Source organism: Onychostoma macrolepis, chromosome 23 (genome assembly GCF_012432095.1).
Source record: "Onychostoma macrolepis isolate SWU-2019 chromosome 23, ASM1243209v1, whole genome shotgun sequence".
Taxonomy (NCBI): domain Eukaryota; kingdom Metazoa; phylum Chordata; class Actinopteri; order Cypriniformes; family Cyprinidae; genus Onychostoma; species Onychostoma macrolepis.
The window spans coordinates 7,790,736-7,815,760 of record NC_081177.1 but is presented as its reverse complement, the minus strand read 5'-3'; the positions used below and the strand labels follow the sequence as shown (position 1 = coordinate 7,815,760).

Below are 25,025 nucleotides of genomic sequence, written 5' to 3'. Positions count from 1 at the left end.
TTGAAAGCCTAACAAAAAGCGACATCTAGCGGACCAATGAGCGTTACATAAACACTGTCCTTGAGGAAACAATGCAGGGAGAAGTTGGGTCGGTAAACAGGCCCAATTGTTTCCTGTCATCGTGAAGTTTAGTTCTTTACTCGGCTCAAAATGTCAGTGAAACATGCTCTCAGTCGGGGGTTGGAGCTGGGAAGGTCGCTTCTCCAGCTGGGGCTCTTCAAACCAGCCGGCCGTGTGGCAGCGAAGCTCCGCGGTGAGCGGCTGCGTGTGTCCCGCACGACCCGCACCGTCCAGCCGCAGACCTTCCTGCCAGCTCGGTACCGCTTCTTCCGCCTGTCTCTCAGCGGGCTGGCCGCCCAGCTCCAGTCCGGGGCTTTCAGGAGAGTGGTTGGAGGTGGTGCTCCCAGAAACAGAGCTGTTTTTCTGGCTTTTGGGGTGGGTTTGGGGCTGATTGAACAGCAACTGGAGGAGGACAGGACAAGCGCTGCTCTGTGTCAGGAGATACAGGTGAAAAACACCATCACATAAGAACACAACAATGACAACAGTTGTATATCTAATAATAGTGATATAGCATAATAATAGATGAGCATTTCTGTAGCTCAAACAGTGGCATGGTGATGTTGATTAACAGAGAATGCATAAAATTCGCTTTGGTAATAAACGTCTGCCAACTGCATAAATGTAAAATAATTAAGTAATTTAAATGTAAATGGCTTTGCCATCACAAGAATACATTACATTTTAAATTGTATTAAATGGAAAACGGTAATTGTAATAATATTTCACATATTACTGTGTTTTTTATCCAAAAAAATCAAATAAATGCAGCCTTTATTCCGAACTTTGACCAGTAATTTATATATTATATATTATTATAATTTAACATAACCTATAATATTACACTTGTTATATTTATATAATATTACAATGTTACATTCTTTACTCCTTGTTGCATAAAACACTTATTGCATGTAACATTGCGATATTACGTTCACAGTAATTAATACATTTAATTGAAACATAATTAAAAAAAGAACGGGTTATTAGTTAACCTAGTCTGATTACAAAATACTGAACAGTAACATAGTAATAATTTTAAGTTTTTACACTTCATTATGTATCGCATCAGTTTACTACTTTCTTCTAAAGTTCATTAAACCTAGTCAATTTTGCACAAGTGCACATGCAAATGATATGCAGAGAGTATTATAAATATATGCAAATTACAGTATAGCAGTTGTATCCATAATGCATTTATCATTTGTCAGCAATGCAAGTTATTACATTTGGAATACAACTTCTCTATTCATTTTCATTTAAATTAATTCAATAAAGATTGTCAGCTGCAATTCCATGTGAATTTAAAGGCTTATTTACATGTTTTTCACAATATTTTTTTGATGTAGGCCGTATTCAGAAAGAAGAAGTTCCAGACCCCTCTGAAGTCTTTTACATCGGGGTACAAGTTGGAGGATTATGTGATTGGGAATCAGATCGGGAAAGGTTGCAATGCAGCGGTGTATGAGGCAGCGGCTCCGTTCGCGCCCCCTGCGGAGAGCGGGAAGTGTTCACTGGTGGAAGTCAACCAGAAAGAAACAGATGATGACAATAAGAAAGCAGAACCACTTCGATTCTCAGCTGCACCCAGCTATCCTTTAGCTATGAAAATGATGTGGAACATTGGGGTGAGAATTTAGAGTTTTTTTAGCATTCTATTTTGGAGTAAAGGAATTCTTTTGGATTTTGTGTAGTATGCATATACGATACAGTATTCCAAAATGCCTCAACAGCTTTTTCTAATGAACATTTGATACTGCTCAATAGGCTGGTTCATCAAGTGACGCCATCCTTCGCTCTATGTCTATGGAGTTGGTTCCTGCATGTCCACAGGCCTTACCGAAAGAGCAAGGAGAGATCGCTTTGGATGGGTGAGTTCATATGTAAACTTTAGCAGAACAGCATGGCCTAAAAATAGACTGAATCATTGCCAATGGCTTTGCTACTTTTACAGCCACTTTGGAACGGTGCCTAAAAGACTGACCGCTCATCCCAATGTGATCACAGTGTACCGGGCCTTCACTGCTGAGGTCCCGCTTCTGCCTGGAGCTCAGGAGGAGTACCCCGATGTCCTGCCTGCCCGACTCAATCCACTGGGTTTGGGCAACAATCGCACACTGTTCCTGGTCATGCAAAAGTGAGGAATCACGAAAGCATTTTTTTTTTTTATTTATTTTTTAATAGGATGCTTTCATGATTAAATATACTTAATTCATTTAGTTAAACATAATAACAATTAAGCAAAATATTATTTCATATTTATTTTATTACTTTATAACAAATACATTATCATAATAAATCATAATAATTATATATAAAATTTATGTGCATATATTTATATACTTATTATTGTTATTTATTCTGATAATGAATTTGTTATAAAATAATAAATACTATTATATTATATTTTGTTTATTTTTATTTATGATTTTACTATATGTATTGTTATAAAAGTAATATTAAATTAATAAATAAAACTAAATAGTTATAAAATATAAATAAAATGACAATTAATAATAATTCTTAGATTTATTATAAAATGTATTAGTTATAAACAAATCTCAAAAATAAAAAGAATTAATCATAAATAATAATTAATGATGATTATTGTTAAATTTATTTATTGTAAGTGTATTTGATGTATTTGTTATAAAAATGAAATAAAAATGTTTAAAATTATGATTATAAAATAATAATTATTATTAGTATGATTATTTAGTGCTATGTTAATTTATTATGAAAATAACAAAAATAAATAATAATGAATAATATTATATTATAATGCATACAGTAACATATTTTATAATATTGTGTTATATAATAATATTTATGTATTAGTAAGTTACTGTTTAGTTTGTAATATGTTAAATACATTTTTTACATGCCACAAAAAATAAACAAACAAAAAACAGGCCTTTAGACTAATTTTCTGCTGAATGCTGCTTGTGGTTATTTTTTAATCTGTAAAGTCATGATTGATGTGTCTGTGCTGTAGTTACCCATGCAGCCTGCGACAGTACCTGGGGGTGTGTGTGCCGAACCGGATGCAGGCGTCTCTCATGCTGCTGCAGCTGCTGGAAGGGGTGGATCACCTGTGCAAGCAGGGCATCGCTCACAGAGACCTCAAATCAGACAATGTGCTCCTGGAATTTGACAGCTGTAAGAGTCATTAGACAGAGCAGACAGCATTTTATGCCATTGTAGACTTGCAGCATTTTGCCAGCATTAGGTAAATGCTTTAATCACATTAATTGTAACATTGCTGCAAGGCGAGTTTATTTATATAGCACATTTCATACACAATGGTAATTCAAAGTGCTTTACATAAAAGGAAGTGAAATAGTCATTAAAAATAATAAGAAATTAAAAATAATAATAATCAATAAACAATAAAAACAAAGTGATTTAAAAATTGATTTGAAAAGAATTTAAAACATTTAAGAATAGAAAGTGATTATACATAGTGCAATCAGTTCGGACATAGCACAGTGCTCATTCAACAAATGCACAGCTAAACAGATGAGTATTGAGTCTGGATTTAAAAGTGGCTAATGTTTTAGCACATCTGATCTCTTCTGGAAGCTGGTTCCAACTGCGGGCGGCATAATAGCTAAAAGCAGACTCCCCTTGTTTTGTGTGAACCCTTGGTATTTCTAACTGACTCGATCCTAATGCTCTGAGTGGTCTGTTAGGTTTATATTCAGTGAGCATATCTCCATAATGTGAGCATATCTGTAATGTGTTTTTATTTCAAAGCCGGGTGTCCCAGACTGGTGATCACTGATTTCGGCTGTTGTCTGGCAGAGGATTTGGGCCTCAAACTGCCCTTCAACAGCCGGTGGGTTAACAGAGGGGGAAACGCCTGTCTGATGCCACCTGAGGTGAGAAACGTCTGGAATAACACTTGAAGTGTCAGGGCTCAACAATAAGGCTTGCCTTTTCAGGCCAGTAATTCAGATTTCTACTTGACCTGTAAATATTTTTACTGGCATTTTAATTTAAATGTTATATTTCCATTTATAATTTTAAAGTTCAAATTTTCAAATATATAATGAAAAGGGGACAGCAAGAATGTTTTAGTATTTTTGAAAGAAGTCTCTGGCAAGGTATTTGTTTGATTATTAATGAACATTTTTTTTTAATCAAGTGAAATGTATATATGATTCCTTTGTCCTCTAGGTGGCCACAGCAGTTCCAGGTCCAGGGGTGATGATAGATTACAGTAAAGCAGACGCCTGGGCTGTAGGGGCCATCGCCTATGAGCTCTTCGGTCAGCCGAACCCCTTCTACAGCTCAGAGGGACTGGAGAGCCGCACTTATCAGGAACAACAGCTTCCTCCACTTCCTGCTGCTGTACCTGATGATGTACAGCTAGTAGTGAAGCTACTGCTACGCAGAAACACTCGCAAGGTATAATATCCACCAAGAAACACTACCTCATATACTGACAAAGGCAATTTTTATTTAAAAACAAAATATATATATATATATATATATATATATATATATGTGTGTTTGTGTGTGTGTATAAAATAAAACATTATTTATACATATATTTTACGTATTTTGTAAATATAATTTTAAAATATTTAATGTTTTCAAAAAGTGAATGAAAATATAAATACATTTTGACAGATTTCATAAATAAAACCATAATTAAAAATAATTTCTGCATATCAGTTATTGGACACAACATAAAAATAATCTGTATTGATCATAAAAATTATGCTGTGAAATCTGTCAGTCTCTGGTTTACCCATATAGAAACTCAACAATACTTAAATATAAAACCTGTGAAGATAAAGCAGTTCACTGACTGATTTATTTCATAACGTCCCTGATGGTTTGCAGCGCCCCAGTGCACGTGTGGCCGCTAACATGCTTCACATCAGCCTGTGGGGCAAGTGTGTGTTGGCCAGCTTGGATCGGGCCAGAATGGATGAGCTGTCGGACTGGCTACTGTGTCAGTCTGCTGTGGTTCTGCTGAAGGGTCGAGGGTCTGGCGGGAGCTCTGTGGAAGCTGAACTCCAGAGATCCTTCCTCGCCAATATAGACCTGGAGGACCTCCGCGCCGCACTCAGCTTCCTCATGTATGGACAAGAGCAGTGGAAATCCCTGCTAACGCACTACACTGAACCTTAGTACCAATAATTTTTTGTATCACTTTAATTTTAATGCCCATCACTGACATATTTTGAAATGATGGCAGTTTATGCATTTGCACTTTTCTCTATATATACATTAAGAATACTTTATGCTGTTGATGACACTTTAGAATAACAGCTTAAACCATCATGCATAATGTAATGCATTAAAATCCACAGTATATCACAGTATACTGAATATTGCTTAAAAAAGTAGGCAAATTAATGCAGAATAAATTATACAGTTGATGTGTTTTTTTCTGACAGGATAGTCAATACAAATTTGATTTTAACTTTTGGTAACTGATTGCATCATGAAATGTTACTTGGGCAGAGTTGGTTGGAGGGGTTGAAAAAGCAATTTGGATTTGTGATGTCACTTCAGAGATTGAGCAAGTGATTATATTTGGATGGGTTCGCTATTACATTCTTTGGAATAACTTGTTTAGATGAATTGTATAATAAGACCAGTCATTGTGCATGTGCATTAAAAGTAAACAGGGTGAATTTTGAATGCACGTTGACTTCATGGTACATAGCCTGGAAAGGAGATAAATGGCAAAAACAATAAAGAATTTGAATAGTATTGAAATAATGTGTTCATTTGCATGTAGCAATAAAACAGTTTGGCCATAGAATACACATGTTAATATTTACACTGTAGTATATTATCATTGTGATATTTTCATACCTTTGGAATAAATTGCATTGCCCAAGAGGAGTGGGCATAGTGCACCAGTCCTCTTAGCAGAAATGCATACGACAATATGTAAAGAGAGAGAGAGAGAAATTTAATTAATTGTTCATATTGCAGAAGAACATGATTGTCCTAAAATAGTAATTTTAAGCAAAATATATATAGTTTTTGACAGATTTTGTCAACAAATCTGCATGAATAAAAATAGGTTGTATTTAATAATGATAATTATTAGCATTATTATTATTGTTAATAATGCCAATGCACATTTCATTCTTGTAATCTTTTATTTTTATTTATTTATTATATATATTTTTTTTGTTTCAAAATGCAGAAATTAAACTGTTGGACTTGGACATAAAAATAATCAATATCGGTTATTGAAATGTAATGCATAATGTAGTATGCATATTATATGCCCATTGCTAGTAGGAGTAGTGTAGGAGAATATGATTGTGAAAAACAACACACTACAGAGTCCAGCCCCTCATCGCGCCAGGGGCTAAAGTTCATTTTGAATCCCCTGAACTAATATAGCCTATACACATTTGCGAAACCTTTTCGTTAAAACGAACCTCTAAGCTCGGTTGTTTTGCACAGGCATTTTTTGCATCAAATTTGCATTGCATTTTTCGCTAATTTCTAGTTTCGCTAAATTGGTTTCACGCCAAGCTGATCATGTTTTCTTCGATCAAAATCGTTATTAAAACTCGAGCAGTCTTTGGTGGATCTCAGATTTTTAAAGCGTGTGCTTCTCAGAGAGTCATAAAACAGGGAAACTTTGACGGGGATCAGACCAATGTGTCTTTCACGAGGCGAATGTCCGGGAAAGGCTTCAATGTCCCGCCGAGCGCGGAGTTTGTGGCGAGAGTCAGCGGAATCGCGACTATGTGCAAATTACCGTTTCAGGAAACAGCGGACGGGCTGGACGCGGCGTTTGTCGGGGTTCCCATCGACACCGGAACATCCAACCGTCCCGGTGCGAGGTAATACTGTACATTCATATACCACACACAGTCATGAGTGTTACAAAAATTTGGCATTGTATAATATAATGAGAACACAGAAATTGTATTTGCTATGTGTGTATTATAGTATGCTTTAGCATACAGTGTAATATTACTATGTATAGAATTATACATATAGAATTCATATATACCTAAATTTTATAGACATATATGCTTGTAATAAAACACATACTATATAGATAGATATAGACATAGTATTTTAAAATGACTTTTATAACATTTAATATTTTCAAAAATTACTAAAATAATTTAAATATGAATCAAATCTAATAAAGAAATGTAATTCAATTTTAATAATATTTGTATTTAGATATATGCTTATAATAAAACATACTATTTATACGAGTGTTTTATATTTTTAAATATATATTTATAACATTTTATACATTTTCAAAATGTACCGGTAATACAAATATCACAAATACAAGTAACTTATTTTTATAGACATTTTTATACATTTTATCTACATTTTATTTAAATATAAACTTTAAAGACATAATAAAACATACTGTTTTTATATATATATTTTTAAATACAATTGTATAACATTTAATATGTTGTCAAGAAATGAATTAAAATAGTGTTTAAATATGTAATACAGAATTGTAATAAATTTTTTAAATATTTTTAATAATATTTGTATTTAGACATGCTTATACTACAATATTTTTATTCAATATACAATATTTATATGTATTTTAAATATATGTAAATATATTTATAACATTTAATATATTTTCAAGAATGTATTTAAGCAATATATATTATGATATATATTATGGTTGAAATGTTCATGAACAAAAATAACTTGTTGAGTCCCTTGTACTCGATACAGATTTGGCCCGAGGCACATCAGGGCAGAATCCGCTATGATCAGGTTGTACAATGGCTGGACAAGAGCGGCCCCATACGAATCACTAAGGGTGGCGGATATCGGTGACATTAACGTTAACCTCTTTGACCTGAAGGACACCTGCAAAAAAATACGAGAGGCTTATCGTAAAATTGTGGCCACTGGCTGCATCCCACTTACACTGGGTGAGAAAACATTTTCAATATGCAGAAATACTTGGATCAGGTTTGAGTCTGCTTTTAATATGTTACTTCTCCACTTGTCTTGGATTCCCAGGAGGTGATCATACAATTGCATACCCAATTCTACAAGCCGTTGCTGAGAGGTTGGTGCAAACACAAGAGGTCCCCCTCCCAATTTGCAATACTAACTCACATTTAGTCTGAAATATTGCTATTTCTGCTGTTCAGACATGGTCCGGTTGGCCTAATACATGTGGATGCCCATGCAGACACTAGTGACATGATTCTGGGTGAGAAAATTGGTCATGGGACCCCTTTCAGACGCTGTGTGGATGAGGGGCTCCTGGACTGCAAGAGGGTCGTCCAGATCGGGCTCAGAGGCTCGGGTTATTCTCCAGATAATTATGAGTGGAGCCGAGCACAGGTATCACAATGCTTTTACCAATAATCATGCTCTAAATATATCGTTTATATATATATTAGAATGTAATGTGGCCTACAAAGTGACGTCAAAGTTCCACCACTCTATAATGATGCTATATTTGAGTCCGGCACTTCTTTTATGTCTCTTATATCACTGCGCTGACACGCAGCCTTTCATTTCATTCAAATGCAGCAGCAGACATCTTTCGCCTCTATTATCTTTCAAGTTATTTACTTTAAAATGAAACCGGAGATCTTCAGTATTAATAGGCCTACTGCAATAATGTTGAAGTCGTCACTTTGTGTGAATAAGCCATTATCCCTCAAAAGTCTGTCTTGTTTGTACTTTGTTTGTCTTAGTTTGCTAGGAACTATTTTGCTTCTCGTCAGGTTCTTGATCACTCTGTCCGTCTGTATATCTGTTTATCTGTTTATCTGTCTGGATGTCTGTCTCTGTCTGTCTATTTATCTGTCTATCTATCTATTTATCTATCTATCTGTATGTCTGTCTGTCTGTCTATTTATCTGTCGATCTGTCTGTCTATCTATCTATCTGTCTGTCTGTATATCTGTCTATCTGTCTCTATATATCTATTTATCTGTCTGTCTGTCTGTCTGTCTATCTGTCTATCTGTCTGGATGTCTGTCTCTGTCTGTCTATTTATCTATTGATCTGTTTATTTATCTATCTATCTATCTGTATGTCTGTCTGTCTGTCTATTTATCTGTCGATCTGTCTGTCTATCTATCTATCTGTATGTCTGTCTGTCTGTCTGTCTGTCTGTCTGTCTATCTATCTGGATATCTGTCTGGATGTCTATCTATCTATCTATCTATCTATCTATCTATCTATCTATCTATCTATCTATCTATCTATCTATCTATCTATCTATCTATCTATCTATCTATCTATCTGGATGTCTGTCTATCTATCTGTCTGTCTGTATATCTGTCTATCTGTCTGGATGTCTGGATGTTTCCCAGGGAAAGCAAGAGCTGATAAAAAATGTAAAAATTGTAACTTGAATGCAATGTAAGTAGCTTTGGATAAAACCGTCTGCTAAATGCATAAATGCATAAATGTAAATGTAATGTCTGTCTATCTGTCTGTCTGTCTGTCTGTCTGTATATCTATCTATCTGTCTGGATGTTATATTATAGCCATTTTATATACTTTACAAATTAAGAAATATAATAAAAATTGTAATTCAAAAATGTAATAAAAATTTGATATGTATTTTATCATACTTGTATTTGGCATATATGCTTGTAAGTAAAAACCTTTTATATTTATACACTGAATTTTTCACTTATATTTTTGTTTATTTATTTTTTAACGTTTTGGTCTTTCCAGGGTTTCCGTGTTGTGGAAGCTGTGGAGTGCTGGCACAAATCTCTTGTCCCACTCATGGAGGAGGTTCGCTTACAGATGGGAACCGGACCGGTCTATCTCAGCTTTGACATAGACAGTCTGGACCCTGCATTCGCTCCAGGCACAGGAACACCTGAGATTGCTGGCCTCACACCCATTCAGGTATGCTTTACCTGTTGCTTAGAGATGCTTAAACCTGCTCTGGAGTTTAGAATAAACTCCCATCACCCTTAAACCTACTAATGAAGGTCTTTTAATTCACTTTATGTCAATAATACTTCCACAAGTATTCATATAAACATAAAATTTTCTGCACACTATGCAACCGATATATATAGAACAAGTGATTTGGAAAGTGGACACACTGTTAATCTGGCATACTGTACTAAACATTACAGATCAAAGACACAGCCAAGAGCAGCCCTTAGACTTTGCACGTGAAAGTTTAATATTAACCTTAGGGGTTGGTAAAAAGCATACTTAAAGATGGAGACATGGCTGATTTGAATATCAATCGACACTCTTTTGTTTAAAGAATAATGTATTTTGAAATTTGTTTTCAGGGTCTGGAAATCATTCGAGGTTGTCGAGGTCTTAATCTTGTGGGTTGTGATTTAGTTGAGGTTTCTCCACCTTATGACACCACAGGTACTATATTATATATAAAAATTTTATTTATATTATTTATATTATATTTTTATTATTTACATTATATTTTTCACAGGAAACACTGCCTTGACTGGAGCTAACCTCCTTTTTGAGATGATGTGTGTCCTTCCAAAAGTCAAATATTATTGATGTGCGTTTGTGGAACGTCTCAGATAATTGCACAGCGACATATACATGATTTATGTACAAAATCAGTATTAATACTATTTTCAGCAACAAATACCTTTATTTGGATTAGCAAAACAGTGTCATACTGTCACAAATTAGGAACACAGTGAAGACGATTCATATTGCGGATGAAGAAACATAACTCTCGGGAAAAAAACAAAACAATTACAATTATGAAAATTATTTCTTTTATGTTTATTTGATAATATAGTTTGTGAACCGATTAATAAATAAAATAGATTACATAACGTGATACAGAGTTAATATTTTATACCACAGACATAAATACATTTAGTCATATAGAGTTAATAAGCCATGAAAATTTGGCATGATTTAATGCTATCTTAAATTTAAGATATTTACCAGTGCATTGCAAAACACAAATAAAATGCTAATATAGTACAATGGCACCAATACCGCATCATCAATTATAAAGTATAATGAATGTTCATTGAACACCATATGAATCAAGTAAAATTATTCATCACCCAAAATATGTCAGTAATGGAAGACTTCGTATAGGAGTGAATTTAACTCACCCACACCCTTCTGTGCATATGCAATAGCTAATCAAATGCATTAACCACTAAATCCTGCTAACAAAATGAAACATCACAACATAAAGGAGACAAACGCTTTTCTACAGCAAACATGAAATGCATAGTACAAAATACTTCAGATCAAGTATGTATTATTTCTTCTCTTTGTACTGTTGAGAGTATGTTTTGCATGCCACGGCACATTTGTAATGAAAGAACACAACTGGAAACTATAAAGGTCTCTGGCGCTATTTGTCATTCTTTAAGGCTTTACCTGCTAATTTTATAGCTGCACTATATAGCTGAATGTGACTTGTACAGGTCGATAAAGAGCTGTTCCACCCTTTACTTACACCGTCAATCTGGTAAGAACATCTGGAATCTTCCTTACATTTTAGAGACATATATTTTTTACATATACATTTAAAATTATGTAACTATTTACCCCTTGGGACTGAAGCACAGTTCATGTTGTATGGGTATTGCTGTAAAGTTGTGCCAGTTGTGTTAAACTCTGTACCACAAGTACGGAAGATGCTAAGAAATTTGACAAGTGTTGCACTAAAAAAAATGACTAAACCTATACTGAATTGATAAAGCTACAGTATTTTACAAACAAGATGTCTACCATCCATATTTTCACTATTATTTAGAAGGGAAAAAATGTTTGTTTATATTCAAATTATTAAAAATAATTACATGTGGTACATGTTTCCAAATGGTAGCTTTTCATATTTTCAATTTTGAATTCTATTAAACTTTTATTAAATGTCTAAAAGTTGCCTAAGTATTTTATTCTAGTTTTATTTTATTATTATTTTTATGTTTTATAATTTTTTGTTTTTTTTAGGTAAGGAATTGCAAGTAAAACATTAAAATGTGGCAACAGTTTGTTAACATTAGTTAATGCATTTGGCATCATAAACGAACAATAAACCACAATTTTGAAATGATAAAAATGTTTTAGTCTATAATTCACCTTATTGTAAATTGTTAGCAAAAAGTTAAATATTGCACTTTGTAGATCAAGGGGGTTAAATTAAAAAGGAAAGTGTCTCTTAAAATTGTAAAACATAAAAATTCACAGCATTGTCATGAGTAAACATAGTTAAGACTAAAAGTCTACAGTGATCATGTTTGTTATGCTACAATATGTTAGCTGTTTTTCAACTAGCAGCATGTTGCAATGTTATTCGTGGAAAGGAAATGTTTAAAATCGAAAGCTAGGCTAGCTGCATCGATATTTTGCCTCTCAACCAACAGCCTTTTGAAATAAATACCAAATATCCAAACTGACTGTAAAGCCCTCCGTTAGAGCAGCCAAACTAAAGATTTCCAAGAGGTCAGCATCAGTGTCGATTCAAGTACTCCAAACATTTACCTTTCCTTAACAATACTAAACCAAAGTCACTTCTGCAAAGTCTTACATAGAATTGTCTCGCAAGCTTCCGGATCTGTGCAGCATCAAGCCTGGTTTCGCTGAGGCCATCGGGTGCTTCTAATCCAGCTGGGTTATTAGCTCTAGCAAATGTATGCTAGCTTCCATGAGGCTTTATTTGTTGACAGTGATCTTGTCCAGACCAGGCCAGGCTGGGACGTAGTACCGGGGCAGCGTCCCTTCCATCAGCCGCTCCATCCAGAGTCCGAGTCGATCCAGTTTGTGGTGGATCTGAAGAGTTGTGGATCGAGAGCGTGTCAAGCCCTTCCTGGACCGGGAGCCTCCTCCTTCCTCTTCCGGCTTGCTATCCAAGTCTTCACCTGTGTAGACTGGCTTGAAAAGACACAGGTATTTCTTATGGCCATTGAGGGCTAGAACATAGCCTGTGTAGTCTGCTTTGCGGCTGCCCACTTCGTCCTCATCTGTGTCGATCTGCATGGCGTCCTGGGCGTATTCCAACACGGCCGCCATCCATTCGCTATGTTTATCCACATTTAGGAAGGAGAAGTGTAACGTCAAACTCCTACGAGGAAGAGGAAACATTGTTTATATCTTTTTTTTTTAGACATTGTGACTGCAAGGTGCAGCATGCAATGAGGGCTCACCCAGTGAACGAATAAACTTCTTTGGCAAACTTGCTGAGCAGGATGTTCTTTGTGGAATCAGTAAGTACCAGAACTACATTGATGTGACCCGGCCTCAACTTAACCAGGTTACTAGTGTACGTAATGTCGGTTAACTCTGTCACCTCCACAAAGTTCTTCTTTGGTGGGCGACTGCTGGAAAAAAAGAAGAAAAAAAAGTTTAAATGAGAGCATATAATAGTATAATAAATCAGGGTTGTATCAATTATTTAATATTATATTATTTAATGCTATTTTTACAGCTGATAACAAATGACTGATACTAAAATTCCATATGTAGTAATATTATTATTATTATTAGATAATTATTATAAATAATATAATCTCAACATAAAAAGAAGAGAAATGAGCATGCATAAATAAATATCCAGTATTGCTTTAAAATCGCTAATATCCATTAAATGAAATGGTACTGATACATTGTGCATCATTAAAATAGATGAAGTTCTGTGGAATTTATTTATTGGATTTATCCAAATGTAATATATGAAAGAACCTGGATGTGCTGGAGGTATTTGGCGAACCGTTCTCGGTCTTGGATGCCTCTTTTGCTTTCATTTTGGGCTGTTTTTCCTCACTTGAGTCACTGAAATTAGAAACAGCAACGTTTAATGTCTCTGCATTTCCCGTCTAACACGTCAGAATTATGAATGCAATAAATCTTACCTGAAAGCCTGAATAACTACAGTGCCAAATAAAATAAAAAGTGCAGAGAATATCAAAGACAGTAGGGGCATCATCTCACGCCTGCAAAATGAATGAAAATAATTTAATAGAGCATTAAATATCAAAAATATTTCTGACCAATCCCACCTTAACAACTGTTGCCTTTCAGTACTAACATATTTCATAAAGCTTATTACCTTAATTAACAACAGTAAAGAAGAGGGGCAGAGCTTAGGTCAATTGGCAATTTATTCACCTACCAGTTATTGTGAAGAAGATCATCGATAATTTCAGACAAGTAGTCATATGCCGTGTAAATCCATTTAATTAAAAACATCTGAAAACAAATGGATGTACAAAATTAAGTTCTAGCAAATTTGGACATAATCTAGATCTCTACAGAAACATGCATATAGGTCACTGCTAATTTCCCAATTAAAGACGTTCCATGAAAAGCAAACCCCGAGAGACTCACCGAGGTGAACTCATTGTTGAGCTCTGGGAGAACGGCATCATTGTTGAGGATGGAGGGATCCTTCTGCAGTCTTTCGAGTTCCTCCAGAAGCTTGTGTTTGTCTTCCTTACTGCCGTTCCATCCTCCCAAAACTGGCTTATACAGAATTTTACCAGCTCCATTACGCCTCTCCAGAATCACCACCTGCTCAATAAACACAAAAGTTTAACTGGGTTACACACTAAAATAGTGGATTTTGCCAATTTTGATAGCTTAAATGGGAAAAGAGGCCAATAACCAATTGGTCATTTTTATCATACATGAAAACTTGGGTGCTGAATGCATATTGAATGTAAAAATTCAATGTAAAATAGTGTTTTATTACTAAAGCATTATTACTTAATGAACAAAAATGACTTAATCCTGAATGTACTGTACTGTTATTATCTCAAATGAAATAAATTCAAATTAAATAAAAATCCAAGTGGAGCCAAAATGTAACACTTTAAATAACAAAAATTCCAAATAACAAAGATCACTCCAAATAGCACAACTTAATCTTAACATTAACCGGTAAACTTTAGCAATCCTGTAAACAATTGCTACATCAAAGTGATTGTTTTGATCAAATTTGTTGTTCTATTCTCTGTCTGTAATAATTGATGCAAAAAGAAAATAATAATGTCGAACAATCGTTAGAAATAACATATGTCAACCTTTATAATGCTCAACTATTTTCTTCTCGAAATAAAAATGCGTGGAGAAGATAACATCTACCTGTGGTGGTGTGCCGTCTTTGTTCTTCAAGAGAACATCACAGAGGGGTTGCTGACGTCGCTGGTAGACGTAAGCAAACCGCAGCACATCATTAGTGTTTGCAGAGGCTAGCGAGAGGAAGGCTTCATTTCCTGTGGCGAAGGACTCTTCCTCACCAGTGATGAGTAGAATGCAATATCTGTGAAAAAGACATTGCAGACTATTGGAAAAGACCCTTTAATATACTGAATTGGATTAACTTCTCTGATTTTTACAAAGCCATCTTACTTCCTGCGACGATGGAACTGTTTAACAGGGCAAATCTCATCAAATAGCTTCTGGTTCACCAGACGAGGGGCCAGGAGGAACTTGTTGTTGGAGATGAACTCGTCTATTATCTGCTTCTTCATCCCTTTAGCCTGAGGGAGCAAATGTTTAATTGAAAGTCAAAAGGTAAACATATTTATATCTTCTCAAACAAAAAAAGATGTTGCTGAAGCCCCAACCTGGGCTGTGTTTCCAGTACAATGGCGTAACTCGCTGATTGACCATCATTGTGGAAACCAGTCACAACTGTTTCCCGAACATTAGTTCAACAATATAGGGCCACTGTTAATGACGTCACACGCATGTGGTGGAGTAATAACTTATGCCGTTTAACTGATTGGAGATCTTGGCACCTGATGACTAATTTAATTGTCAAGACCTTCTAAGGTAAAGCTCAGTTTCTGGAGGGCCATAGCCCTGCAGTGTTTAGATTCAACCCTAATTAAATGCACCTGATCCAGATAATCAAGTACTTCAGGTGTGTTGGAGCAGTGTTGGCACTAAACTCTGCAGGGTTGCAGTCCTCCAGGAACTAGGCACAAGCATTATCACAAAATAAACAATGACTTAAGTAACATAAATAAAAATATTTGGATGCAAAACTAATCAAAGAATCATCTAAATTGCACAACTTTGAACAATCTGAGCATTAACAGGTCAAACATCAACTATACCATTTTTGCCAGTAACAAAACTTTATCCAAACAATGTGGCCTACCGTATTCAAGGGAACAGGTTTACCTGTATAATATCTGCAGGCTTCTCAACATCCTCTTTGAAGACAAGCATGGTTGGCGCATAAGTGTTTATGTTGAATTTTCTCAGCAGGTCAGCGGTCTCAGAAAGACCTTGATCCACATATCCAAATTGCACATAGTCCTTATAGGCAAATGCTGTAAGCTATTAGAAACAAACAAACAATCAATCATTGGAGTATTGGCTGAACATTGGCAAATCTGGAGGTTACTACCCAATCTCTACCTTATAAAGCAAAGGAACCGAAGGCACTTGGTCAAACAGGAGAACATGTGGCTTGTTCAGCTCATGCCAGCTCTTCAGAAACTCTTGGTTGTTCTTGTCTGTAACCTACAGACATCCATGAACGAGACGTTTGAGACCAGAAGAAGATATAAATCCAGACATTAGGAGTGAATAATGATGTTCACTAACCTTTTCAACTAGTCTCTGTGGCAGCAAATCTTCTACAAACTGCATCAAGTGGCCTTTAACAACAGCGTAATGGAAGAAAGCCACTTTTCCATTGACGACACCAAGAATGGATGGAGTCTGATGAGCGCCCAAATGATTTGCTAAACGCCGCTCATAACCAACATCAACCACACCAATTCCAATCCCTAGGAATGAGAAAAACAACTTATCTGGAGGAAGTGATCATATCACTAACAGGGACGTGACAAGTAAGCATTTCTATAAAATACAAATTGTCTCACCTAGAGTCTCCAATTCCTGCACTGTTTCTTTCCAGATTGGCTCGATATGGATGCAGCTGAAGCACCAGTCTGAGGTGATCTTGATCAAGTAAGGCCTCTTGAAGCTGTCCGGCACAACTTCATTGACATACTGGTTGAAGTGCAACGTGTACTTGCTGTCAGCAAAGTCCCGGCCACCCTTATTGTTGAAGGGAAAGTGGAAGAAAGACTCGTCAAAGTAGAAGTTATCATGAAAGTGACGGAAACCGTGATGGCCGCGTCCATATGGGTGAGTGTTATCTGTTTGTCCATAATGATCGTAGCTGGCTCTCTTCTCCTCGTTTGTTAAGATCTACGGAGTAAAATGAAGTTAACATTAGCTTTACTTCTGACAGCATGTGATCTGTTCAGAGTTCAGAGTACTGTTGCAGTACCTCATAAGACTTTGTAATCTTGATGAACATGTCCTCAGCTTCAGGATTTTTGTTTTTATCAGGATGCCTGACAGTAGAGATGAAAGATGACCATGGTGTAGCATTCTCATTTAGACATAAAATTACTGTACACGTATTGCAATCTAGAAGAAAAATATAGCTCTCTCACCATTCTTTGGCCAAGCGTTTATACACTTTCTTGATTTCTGCTTGGCTTGCGCTTCTGGTGACTCCAAGAACTTTATATGGATCAAATTCTGCAGTGCTTTCCACCGTAGCATCCATCAAGAGCACATAGACCATCATCACAGAGAGCAAGAACACCACCATCCTCATCATGACCATGTGTTCTTCTGCCCGAAGACTATTATATTATAAGACATTGAGGAAATACTTAAGTATGAAATATTGAAAAATAAACATTTAATTCTGAAAATAAATAAATGTAAAATATATAAATAATTAAAATAAAATAATGAATATAACGAAATATGGTGATAAACATCAATAAATTTTAACATTAAATATTTTATCCTGAATTTTTAAATATATAAAAAATTAAATAACAAATACAACAAAATTACGTTTTTGGTATTTGAAGTAAAATTTAAAATATAAATATTAGATGAAAAAAGAAAAGAAAAGCTAATTCAAAATATTAATAATTATTAGGCTATAATATTATATAAATAATACGGTTATAATAGTGAATATATCTATAAATAAATAAATAAAATATTCATAATGACTCATATGTTTTAATTTCATGTTTGGTCTTGAGTGTTACCATCGAACTGCCTTCGCACATGCCAAATAAAATAAAACCTAACGGTCATGACTGTTCAAGCATATTAAAATAAAATATGTCCATACTGAAAGCTGTCATGCAAACAGAAGTTTCCCTCGGATGTCAGTGACACATGCTAGTCGCGTTAAGACTATTACAGAAAACGCGACATAAAGCGCATTCAATGACAGGAGAAAACAACCATTAAATCACGTTCTGAGGGCAATAAAAAGCAGGACATGCAGGTAAATCGACATCTGACGAAACTGAAAGATCCTTAGCTAGCCTGTTAGCCTACCTAGCTCATGTTTTTATCACGAATATGACATCAAAACGAGAGGAAACCATTACAACATGAATGGAATATGAATATACCGCTACTAATGGTGACAGAAGTTCATCCATCCATCTGAGTGAAGCGTTCATAAACCATGAGACATGCGCATTAATATTAGCAGAGATTCACAGCGGCATAAACACACTCTCTCTCTCTCTCTCTCTCTCTCTCTCTCTCTCTCTCACACACACACAAACACACAGAAGTGCGCCGACGCTCTCTATTCCATGGTGTTTATTGCAGAAACAAACATAGTATTATAACAAATATGGTATTAGGCTACCATGCTTTGCAAAAATACTTCCACCATGGTATAGTGATGTATAAAATAACTCCAAGGGTAGGCTACTTCAAAAATCTGGTATGTGGTACCAAATCTAAACAGACTGGACAAATTGTTTCAAATGTTTAATACAGACATCGTCTTAACCTCAAGAAGCAGAATAATTCAGACTCCAGATAGCAATGTAACTAGTTAAGACTGAAATATTAATAGGCCTACAGAACAGTCAAAACAGTCGGACAATATGCTGCTAATCAACATACAGCACCAACTTCTGTCTGACAGACTTGCAGCCTTTAACAGCAAAGATTTTCTCCTCTTCAGGGAAGAAGGGCATGTCTCTGGCCACTTTATCTGCCAGATCATAGTTTGGTTTGATGTTCAGATGTCCCATCTCAGACATGACACACTGGCGCACATGCTTCAGCTCCAGAGGTAGGAAAGGAATATAGTGATCAACCAGATGATGATCTATGATACTAGAGTGCAGAAATCCACCTACAGAACACGCATAGACATTAAAAAAAGTTATTTGTGGAGTAAATAGAACCACATATTCATATATATATGTATATATATATATACATAAAGCGGGTAAATTAAGTATTGAACACGTCACTATTTTTCTCAGTAAATATATTTCTAAAGGTGCTGTTGACATGAAAGTTTCACCAAATGTTGGTAACAACCCAAGTAATCCATACATACAAACATAACAAAACTAATAAATTCAGAAATTAAGTTATGTGTAATAAAATGGAATGACACAGGGAACAGTATTGAGCACATGAAGAAAGGGAGGTGCAAAAAGGCATGGAAAGCCAATCAGTAATTAGAAAGCAATCCTGCTCCTTGTCAGTGGAAATTAATATTAGCTGGTTCAGTCCCAACACCTACAGTACCAGGATGATGAAGATGAAATGAGAGTGGACATTTCAGGAAGACAATAATCCCAAACACACCGCCAAGAAAACTCTCGACTGGTTTCAGAGAAAGAAAATAAAGCTAGAATGGCCCAGCCAATCACCTGACTTGAATCCAATAGAAAATCAGTGGAAAGAACTAAAGATCAGAGTTCATAGAAGATGCCCATGGAACCATTAACATTTGAAGACTGTTTGTGTTTGTGTGGAAGAATGGGCCAAAATCACACCTGAGCAATGCATGCGACTAGTTTGTCCATACAGGAGGCGTCTTGAAGCTGTCATTACCAACAAAGGCTTTTGTACGAAGTATTAAATACATTTCAGTAAGCGTGTTCAATACTTTTTCCCTTTGTCATCGCATTTTATAACACACAACTTAATTTCTGAACTTTACTTTTAGTCATTTAGCAGACGCTTTTATCCAAAGCGACTTACAAATAAGAAAAAGTAACTAAAACTAAAAGTTAAAACACATTTAAGAAAATAAAGAAATTAAATAAAAATGACAAATTCATACGACAACGTTTCAAAACTAAACATTTAAATGAAAACAGAAAATAAAGCTAAAAACAATTCAAAATATTAAAACAAAAGGTATGAGTATAATAATGATTCTAACATAACACTAAGCCAAACACCAAAAAAAAAACAACTACATATGTGTATGTACAGCCACACACACATACATATAAAAATAAATTCAATATATATTGTTTAATTTACATGTAGTATGAAGTACTAAAATAACTCAACTCAAATTAAATACAACTAAAACTAAATAAAGGGAAAGGGAAGTGGTGTGTGGCCAAGTATGGTGACCCATACTCGGAATTTGTGCACATTTAACCCATCCAAGTGCACACACACAGTAGTGAACATACTGCCCGGGGAGCAATTGGGGGTTTGGTGCCTTGCTCAAGGGTCTCACCTCAGTCATTGTATTGAGGGTGGAGAGAGTGCTGGTTATTCACTTCCCCCACCTACAATCCCTGCCGGACCTGAGACTCGAACCCATGACCTTCGGGTTACAAGTCCGACTCGCTATCCATTAGGCCACGACTGCCCATAATAAAAAACCTATACAGACATAATAAAATGACAACATTACTACAACTGTAACTAAAACTAAAATAGATAACAAATACAAATCAAGCTACATTAGTTTATCAGTAATCCTAAAAAATAACACTGAACCAAACACACATGCTAAAAAACAACAACAACTTACTTACACATAGTAAGAAATGGTTATAAAAAAACTGAAACAGAAGTGAAACAAGTAGTAGGAAAGAGGATAAATAGAAAGCGATACTTATATCCTTTGCCGGTGTCCCTGTCCGGTGGAGTCGCACGGTAGAGTCGATGGTCTTTACACTCTTCGATCTTCACACGAGGAGGCCTTCATGCGACGGCTGCCGCGGTAAACTAAGCTTTTATACCCATCTAACAAAATACTAATCCAATTCAGCGGAACACACTTTCCTGTTAATCACAACAAATGGCCAAGCAAGCACCCGGCACTGACAAGGGATGCGATACAGTACGAGACCTTATTTGAACTCATTTTTTTGATGGTATGTATGGATTACTTGGTTTGTTACCGACACCTGGTGAAAATTTCATGTCAACAGCACCTTTAGAAATATATTTACTGAGAAAAATAGTGATGCGTTCAATACTTATTTTACCCGCTGTATATATATATATAGAGAGAGAGAGAGAGAGAGAGAGTGTCTTTCAATACACACTGTTCTTATCATTGAAGATGTTTTGAAGGATCTTAGTCTCCAGCTCCTTGCTGTTCATCCAAAGCTCTTCCCGATCTTTGCCCTCTCTCCAGAAATCCAGAGCCACTTCAGCAATCACATTCCCACCTGCATTACTATAAACAAACAGATAAACAGCTTATAATTGTGTGTCACTCGTTAGGAAGAGTAGAGGCATTTAATTACCACTGTGTTTGAATTTTATAGAGCTAATATTTTGAATACAACTATATTTTCAGTAATCCCAAAAACAAACCCTTGATTTTTTGAGGGCTTTACCTAAGAAAAATGAAGATTGCTTCGCGGAATGACACTCCATCTACATTGGCATTGTAGTCCAGAAAAGGTTTTATGACATCGATCAGCTGTGGATGCATCTTGTCCATTTCATCAAATATGAACATGGAGCGGGGAAAGCGTGATACATTTCCATGAATCCACTGCTTTAGCTGTGCCTAAATATACAGAACATGCAAATCCCATTTAGAGGAATGACTTCTGATATGTACAACATTCTCACAGCCGTTTTACAAAAATGTGCATTATTTTTTTTATTTTAGTATTACAATTTTAAATATATTATTTACTATGTTTTTAATGCAGTAATGAATACTAGGCAAAATATTCCATCAGGTTAATAGAAATGAAATGCAATTTCATTATTATTTCAAGTGAAAATACTGAATCTGTAAATGACCCAAATCCACACTTGTCCAGCCAACTACATGAGTACATGAGTCCTGTGGGCATTACATCTTAAAGCTAGAGCCTGATCTGTTGTTATAAATGATTGCTATAGTCTTAGGCCAAAGCTAAAAACAAATGATTTACTTACGCTGTATAAGTCTAATTTTGTTCTGTGTCGGAAATGATGCTCAGATATATATGTGTGAACATGCTTGCTCTGGTCCCCTTTTTTGTACACATTTCTTGCAATAATTTTAGCAACATGATTTTTCCCAACTCCTGTAGTCCCATGGAAAGAGAGGACCAGCGGTTTGTTTGGGTTGCTGTCATTTATAAATGATGTTACAGCTTTCAGTACAACATCAGACACAATGTGCTGCCCAAAGAGAGAGCCTCTTAAATCTTTCTCCAAACCTGGAAGATGTGAAGATATGTGAAGTCAACAAATAACAAAATAACCCGTAACACCTTTGCATTTCTGAGGTTTTTCTTACACTTTTACCACGTGACAAATTATACCTTGCAAAAACCTCTAAAATTGTGTGTATATATAGCATAAAAGGGTAATTTTATTGTAACATTTAGGCCTAACTAAATATTGCTGTAATTCAGGAAGGGAATTATCATGAAGAAACAACATGGAGTTTAGTTTAATTTCTGTCCCTCTCCCTTTCTTTCATTAATGCAGTTTTTATTGGGTAAACACTTTACTTTGAAAGAAGATTTGATAACGTATAGCCTAGTATGTGGTATTATACCAGTAATGCCGTGGGAACGTGCTGAAAATACTAAGTTTAACCCTGTCGTATGTAGTATGAAGGATAAAAACTGTATACATTTTTATGAAAAAAAATGTATACGATAATCAAAAACACGCTGTTGGAAACAAAGGAAACATTTAACATATGATGAGCCATAACCAACTCATAAATATATAGTTAAAACATAGACCTACGATGTGTTATTTTGCCGTTTTACTCACGTTTAAAGTCAAAAGGCAGCAAATTGTCCCGTTGAAAAAATTTGTGAATCACATAAGATGCAGCAGCCGCGAAAAAATCCAGAACACCTGAAGATAATGTTATATTAGACACCAGCAATAAAACTATTAAGAAATGTGGCGCTTTCATTGTGAAAGTGAATAATCTAGGCGGTCTTTCAGTCACGGTTTCGTTTTTGGAAGGAACTCGAAGGGGAACTAACATTTATACTAACATATGCTTCGAATGATCGTTCGATATCTAGCCTATAAATGCACTACTTTAGCGACAAGACAAAAGGATGTAGTTGTTGTGAGAACAGCAGACAGCAGCAATGGTTGTTCCCTCCACCATGTTTAAAGTTTATGACCCGCCCAACTCGGAAACTCTTTTTTTATTTATTTTTTTATTAATTGTATAAATTGAACAATTAACATTCAAAATTATAACAATGTTACAAACATGATGTTCACGTTTCCTGGAAGAAAAGAAAACAAAAAAGGTAAAAACATTTTTTAATTAAATTAGAAAAAATAACAAGGTATCAGTAATATAATATATATATATATATATATCAGTAATCACAATAGAGGAGTTTAGTTCTTTGAGCGTGTTCATAGTTCTGGTTGCTTTCCGATTTGAAAGACCTTGAAGAGTTTCAAAATAAATCCTCAAATCAACTTTGAAGTGGGAGATACTGGGCTTCCTTTCTGACCATTTACATTTGTGTATAAAAAAAAGATTTAGCATAAAAATGTCATTCTTATCCATATCTATTTTTTTTTATCAAAATGAAATATAACATCTCTTTTCTTATATTAATTTTAGATCCACTCAAGCTAGTAAATAAAAATTCAACATAAATCCAGAAAAATTTAACATGCATACATTCAAAAAAAAAAAAAAGATGCATAACAGTCTCTACATCCATTCCACAAAAAACACAGCATTCAGAGAGATCAGCTCTGTATCTCTTGAGAAACTGGTTAGTTGGATAAATGATATGTATAATTTTAAAGTAAACTTCATTAACTTTGTGACACAGAATTTGTTGTTATAAGTCCAAATCAATTTCTAGTTGATATTCTCAAAATGATTATTACATTAAGATTAAGTACTTACATCGAAATGTTGCAGGGCAATGAATCAAACGTCTAAAAAAAAAAATTATTGCCCAACTCGGAAACTCTGGTATCATCATAATTACCGTAATTCCGAGATGACAACACGTGATGTTCAATTTGGTGCTGTTCACATCCTGACTGGGGATTATCCGTTTCTATAGCGTCAACAAAATGAACCAGCGTGAAAGAATGTTGAGAACAATAACAAAATAAAAACATTATGAACACTTACATATGTTTTTTTTTAATTATTATTATAGTATCAATATATATGCATCTATTTTCCTCTTTTTAAGAGCAGTAATATAGCTTTCTTTGAAAGCATTTTTCTCTGGTTCCGCGTGAGGTGCAGCGGTCACGTGGTACAAGCCGTAGCTTTCAGAAAGCTCCCAGTTCACAAATTGAAATTACGAGTTCTATGAGGACGTGAACGCTTTTTACAAGTTGGTATCTCATAATTACGGTAATTACGATATGGCGTGAACGTACCCAGATATCAAGCACACTCGGGCCGATTCTGGCTGAAATGCGGCACGACATCGGTGAGAAGATAATGGGGGCCAGAGCCGCGCCGACTCTACAAAACACTTCTGGCTGATAGACGGCTTTTTCTCTCTGGGCCGGTCTCGGCTGAAAGCTGTTGTACGTGCGGCAGGTCCACACTCGGTGTAGTTGCGTGAATTTACCTTCGGCCTGAGCTGGTTTTGTCGGCGGTGGGCCGCTGCTAGAATGAAGGAACTCAGCCGCCTGACGTTAGGCCTAACACCGTGTCCTAACTACACGCGATAAAAGGTATCTTTTCCATGTTAATCACCGCGACGGTGACAAGCGAAATTTCTAATTTAGAAACG

General features: G+C 35.5%; 4 protein-coding genes and 1 long non-coding RNA gene across 11 annotated transcripts in view; 3 read left to right on the top strand and 2 right to left on the bottom strand.

Annotated features, from left to right (window-relative positions):
- Window positions 1–24: 24 nt before the first annotated feature.
- Window positions 25–5,790, top strand: pink1 (PTEN induced kinase 1). The gene is made up of 8 exons (XM_058763376.1): window positions 25–507; window positions 1,410–1,688; window positions 1,828–1,931; window positions 2,015–2,197; window positions 3,056–3,219; window positions 3,817–3,941; window positions 4,240–4,470; window positions 4,912–5,790. The coding sequence occupies exons 1-8, from the start codon at window positions 151–153 to the stop codon at window positions 5,200–5,202; spliced, it is 1,734 nt and encodes a 577-aa protein (XP_058619359.1). The 5' UTR covers window positions 25–150; the 3' UTR covers window positions 5,203–5,790.
- Window positions 5,791–6,393: 603 nt separating this feature from the next.
- agmat (agmatine ureohydrolase (agmatinase)) lies at window positions 6,394–11,839 on the top strand. Its single transcript, XM_058762815.1, has 7 exons — window positions 6,394–6,887; window positions 7,765–7,967; window positions 8,059–8,107; window positions 8,193–8,388; window positions 9,742–9,921; window positions 10,323–10,407; window positions 10,484–11,839. Exons 1-7 carry the CDS (start codon window positions 6,580–6,582, stop codon window positions 10,555–10,557), a joined length of 1,095 nt encoding a protein of 364 aa, XP_058618798.1. The 5' UTR covers window positions 6,394–6,579; the 3' UTR covers window positions 10,558–11,839.
- Window positions 11,840–11,975: 136 nt separating this feature from the next.
- dnajc16 (DnaJ (Hsp40) homolog, subfamily C, member 16) lies at window positions 11,976–18,565 on the bottom strand. 4 transcript variants are annotated; one of them, XM_058762810.1, is made up of 15 exons: window positions 18,447–18,565; window positions 17,454–17,648; window positions 17,285–17,351; window positions 16,872–17,202; window positions 16,591–16,775; window positions 16,402–16,506; window positions 16,162–16,320; window positions 15,382–15,512; window positions 15,115–15,292; window positions 14,359–14,544; window positions 14,144–14,220; window positions 13,884–13,964; window positions 13,714–13,803; window positions 13,179–13,352; window positions 11,976–13,096 (listed from the first exon to the last, which is right to left on the bottom strand). In XM_058762810.1, the coding sequence occupies exons 2-15, from the start codon at window positions 17,627–17,629 to the stop codon at window positions 12,688–12,690; spliced, it is 2,349 nt and encodes a 782-aa protein (XP_058618793.1). In that variant the 5' UTR covers window positions 17,630–17,648; window positions 18,447–18,565; the 3' UTR covers window positions 11,976–12,687. The 4 variants fall into 4 exon arrangements, with proteins under 4 accessions (XP_058618793.1, XP_058618796.1, XP_058618795.1 ...); XM_058762813.1 differs by having other exon boundaries at window positions 13,179–13,349; XM_058762812.1 differs by having other exon boundaries at window positions 14,359–14,541.
- The window catches only part of LOC131531781 (uncharacterized), a 23,428-nt gene continuing 15,402 nt past the window's right edge, over window positions 17,000–25,025 (top strand). The window contains exons 1-2 of one of the 2 annotated variants that reach the window (XR_009268784.1): window positions 17,000–17,139; window positions 19,016–19,126. This is a non-coding gene — a long non-coding RNA (uncharacterized LOC131531781). The remainder of the gene's footprint in view (window positions 17,140–19,015; window positions 19,127–25,025) is intronic. The other variant, XR_009268782.1, reaches the window with a different exon arrangement.
- The window catches only part of LOC131531778 (torsin-1A-like), a 6,598-nt gene continuing 265 nt past the window's right edge, over window positions 18,693–25,025 (bottom strand). The window contains exons 2-7 of one of the 3 annotated variants that reach the window (XM_058762817.1): window positions 24,258–24,329; window positions 23,053–23,139; window positions 22,219–22,484; window positions 21,663–21,838; window positions 21,366–21,499; window positions 18,941–19,189 (exon numbers count right to left, since the gene is read on the bottom strand). In XM_058762817.1, the coding sequence (XP_058618800.1) occupies window positions 18,942–19,189; window positions 21,366–21,499; window positions 21,663–21,838; window positions 22,219–22,484; window positions 23,053–23,139; window positions 24,258–24,329 (983 nt within the window). In that variant the 3' untranslated portion in view covers window position 18,941. Of the gene's footprint in view, window positions 19,190–21,365; window positions 21,500–21,662; window positions 21,839–22,218; window positions 22,485–23,052; window positions 23,414–24,257; window positions 24,330–25,025 lie in introns of those variants that run through there. The other 2 variants (XM_058762816.1, XM_058762818.1) reach the window with 2 other exon arrangements.